The sequence below is a fragment of the Cariama cristata genome, unplaced genomic scaffold (assembly GCF_000690535.1).
Source record: "Cariama cristata isolate BGI_N322 unplaced genomic scaffold, ASM69053v1 scaffold36459, whole genome shotgun sequence".
Taxonomy (NCBI): Eukaryota; Metazoa; Chordata; class Aves; order Cariamiformes; family Cariamidae; genus Cariama; species Cariama cristata.
The window spans coordinates 1-4,015 of record NW_009638030.1 but is presented as its reverse complement, the minus strand read 5'-3'; the positions used below and the strand labels follow the sequence as shown (position 1 = coordinate 4,015).

The 4,015-nt window shown below is 51.1% G+C and overlaps 1 protein-coding gene across 1 annotated transcript; it reads right to left on the bottom strand.

Annotated features, from left to right (window-relative positions):
* Window positions 1-1,202: 1,202 nt before the first annotated feature.
* On the bottom strand, window positions 1,203-3,814 carry L3HYPDH (L-3-hydroxyproline dehydratase (trans-); the record flags this gene model as incomplete). The annotated part of the gene is given in 5 exon segments (XM_009708568.1): window positions 1,203-1,328; window positions 2,102-2,239; window positions 3,138-3,260; window positions 3,604-3,774; window positions 3,777-3,814. Coding segments are annotated over 5 exon segments (596 nt in total), but the record flags the coding sequence as incomplete, so codon positions are not given.
* Between the last annotated feature and the right edge of the window lie 201 nt (window positions 3,815-4,015).

The window sequence follows — 4,015 nt, the reverse complement described above, 5'->3', positions numbered from 1 at the left end:
AAACCTCTGTTGGCAGTGCAGCCTTTCTCTGAACGAGTGGATTTTTTTTTTTTCTTCCCATTCCAAAGTTATAATTTTCAAGTTGACAGAAGAAATTCCTCCCAGGCTTTTCTATGCCAACCTTTTCCAAGATCTGCAGTAGGACGTGCTCCCTTCTGCTGCATGACCTACGGGGAAATGAATCATTCTCATTTTCATGTCTCATTTTAATAAGGCACACTCCCACAAGTATCTTCAATAAACGAACACCATCTTATGCAGAGAGACAGGGGAAATTACAGGCCACAAGTGGTCTGAAGCTCTGCTTGTGCCACTGCCAATACTTGCCTACAGCCCAGCGCTTGGTTTTTCCACCAGCAATCCTCCCTCAAGCGACTCTGGCAAAGCAAGAATTGACTGCGCTCTGCTGCGCAAGCTGCTAAACAATTAGCAATCAAAGGTCATAATGGCTCAGACCTTCAAATACAGCTGCTCCTGTTGAAAGTTAACCATGAGGTATTTGCAGTCAATGGTCCAAAACAAGCAAGAGAGGACGGTTTAGGGAAGCAGCATGGCGTGGACATGCAGTGGGGAGTGTATGGTAGGAAGCTCTGAGCAAATACCTGCATCCATCCCCGGGGCGCAGGAGGGCTCTGGCAGGGGTGAAGTGAGTGCCGTGAGGAAGGGGGTGTCTCAACAGGCCTGAGCAGGGCAGAGCGGGGAAGCTGGGGCATGAGACAGAGTAGCATGGCTGGCTGAGCGGGAGGCATCGAGGAAGAGCAGGCAATTCAAACCAAGAGCTGTCACACACTCGGCAGAGTCCTGGAAATGAGCTCCAGGAGTGAAAACAAGAGGAGACAGACAGTGTTTTCAGCTGGCATTTAATAGAAATCTGGCTTTGAAATTAGGAATTTGCAGATGTAGCAAAGGCACATAAATTTGAAGACAGCTCTCTAAGATCAGCTCCATTTTCTGTGAATAATTATTAAAAAAAAAAAAGAAGGAAAAGATTATGGCTTCTCAGAGCAGCCCATATATGCTAATCACAACAGGAGAACACAGCATGTTATCTTGAAACACGACAGATGCTGTCACACCACCAAAAGCTGCTCCTGTTGCTCTGGCATATTGCAACAAGCTGTGTGGAGAAGCAGAACAGAAATGCCTGGGCAGGAGAAGCACAGCACCATCAACGAGACTTTGCCACTGCCCAGTGGTTCAGATCACTTGAAGAAGAAGCCATATTTCAGTGGGTCCTCCTCTTCGATAGTGAAGGTGGCTGTACCAGTATAAAAGGCTTCTCCCGAGACTTCCACGACAACAGCATTGTAGTCCCCAAACTTGGTTTCCTGCAGAGGTATAAGGATTAGGACAGAGGCGACAGGAGGTTCTCCGCTCTCCCAGTCCCACGAAACGCCAGCGCTACCTGGCACTTACAGTCAGCCCTCACTGAGCGCTCTGCCCTGCCCAGGTACACCCAAAGTGTGCAGCAGCCCTTTTACCACCTCACCTTGCCGGCACGAGCTCCACACCTGCACAACCGCTGCTACCCCTGCTCTGAGCTCGGGAGCCCCTGCACTGCCATAGCATAGTTTTCTCGAAGCAGGCTGATAAGCTTGTGGCCACTTGCACCCGAAGACTGAGAGCTCCCTGGAGCACATCCAAACCTTCACAGCCACGTGCTGCCAGATGTCATGGGCTGGGCCTGGAAACCCGGATGCACAGACCCAGCTTCTGCATCTCCGAACAATGCGCTCAGCCTTTGAGCAGGGAAGAGGGGACTAAACCAGGAACCCACCCTCAGCTGCCACTGAGAACCGACCGGACTGATTTGTCTACATCAGCATCGGAGATATTTCTCACCCCAGTCATTTCCTGATGGCTGAGAGAGGATTTGCAGGGAAGCCATGCAACAGAACAAGGTCTCACTGTTTCTCACTTCTCTAATAAAAAAGCTTGAGGCATGAGGCTTGTAGGAGGGCAAGACCCCCAGGCACCTCTCTCCTTCCATACGCCCTTCCCCAGGCACAGAAAGGCTTTTCTGCTTCTCCACTAAGCCAAGGCAACAGCACTTTTCCAGCAGTCCTCAAGACAGAGGGAAAGTCCAGCAGAAGCTACTTGCCTTCACTGCCTTCCCAGTGAACAAGGACCCCGTGGTGCTGCTCCGAAAGGTTCTGGTCTGATTCAGCTGGATGAGTCCCTTATGGTACTGCAAGGCAATGCGAGCTGTCACACCTGAACCTGTTGGACTTCGGTCAACCTACATTCAGAAGAGAAGATGAACCAGCTCTAGTATTTGGGGTTTTAATAGAAAACAATATTGCTTCCCTCAGTTCTCTTTGCCACCTTTACACTGCACTTGGGGGAAACCCCACTTGCCCTGGGTTTTGTACAGAATCTGGATACTTCACAAATGAGAAGACAAAACAAGCAGGTTTGGGGTACTTTTCGATTGTGATCAGCTTTCGCAAATTTGTAGGGATGAATGATCTAATAAATATTGAGGCTATTGAGGGAGCACTGGAAAGCTTCCCAGCATCATAGCCAAAGGACTGAGGGGCACTGGCCACCTTCCCCATTCTCACACGTCAAGGTAGGATCAGTTCTCCTTACACTAACTGAGACTGCTGCTGGCCGGCCTGGTTTTTAAAACCTCCAAAAACACAGCATTGGCCAACTTCCAAGGTGATCTGTCCCAATGCTCCACACTCCTCACTTCTGGGAAGTCCAGCCAAAACTTCCCCTGCTATTTATGTGATACCTTAACCACTGCAGATAAGGACAGAAGCTTACACCCCCTCTTTTCTCTCTTGCTCTGTTCATTCCCAGCAACTGTTCCCTAGATTACGACTTTAAGGACGTGCACTATGTTGGGATCCCGCCTCAGGCCCTGAACTCTTGGGAAATTCCTACCTATGGGACATGGGTATGAACCTTTTTTAAACGCCACCATCTAAGGTGTGCAGAAGTATTTCTGTTATTAGGAACTAAACCAGTATGTCTTAAGTGACACTCAGCTCTTCAGAGACATCACTGTAGCAGAAGGAATCATCACCGCCCAAACCAAGGAGCAGCAGAACCGTCCCTCATCTCGGCAGTGGATGTAGGAAGGGGAAAAGGTGGTGCCTTGTGTGTCTGAGAAGAGCCCGTTTCTGTACCTGTTCATCTGCAAACACACAGATGTTGGTGGTGGGCTCCTCACTAAAGGCATCTTTCCCATCCGTCAGTATGGTGCCGTAGAGGAAAGCCAGGTCTTCACTTTCAGGGTGATGAAGCTTGAACTGGGAACAGCACAGACAGGTTCACCAACGTGCGCAGCAGCTGGGCAGTCAGCAGTGCGCGCAGTACGCGCAGTACAGCTTCCTCCTGAGCCCAGAGGAAGGGGACAAGGCCACACTGCTGCGTTTCCACCTCTGCTTCTCCAGTAACAGAGACTGATGCAGCAGCAGGAAAGTGAGCTCCTTCTCACATCCTTGTGAGGCTGGAGGAAGACTCTGAAATTCAATGTGGGGCTGGAAGGATGGGACTCTCTCCCACCCTGAGCATCTTGGGGGAATAAAGGGCCTCGGTCTGGTGCAGTTAGCCCAAAGGGAAAAGCTGGGGTACCGCAGTGCTTTGCCATACCTGTTTCTTCACTGCTTCCGTCACCGCACTCGCTGCATTTACGAGGTCTCTGGTCTTCGAAGAGCACACATCAAGGCCTAGCTGCTCGGCGCTGAGGAAGGCGTAGAAAGTGCCACCATAGCCAATGTCAACCACCACCTTCCCATGACCAGGGACGTCGATGGCCAAGTCTGGGTAGAGAAAGGGAAGGCGGTGAGGAGGAGAAACCATGCTGAGCCATGGGCTCACATGCCGAGTGAAGGAACCCAGCCACATGCAAGGGGGGGACAGGGATGATGACTTTAGTGCTCCCATGCCAGAGCGCAGCATGTGACACCTTATGCCACCCCTGACAGCCTCTGAGGAACATGGGAACTGGGGAGGGATTTGCCAGACGCCCCTCATCCAGGCCACCAGCCCCCAACCCCAGCAC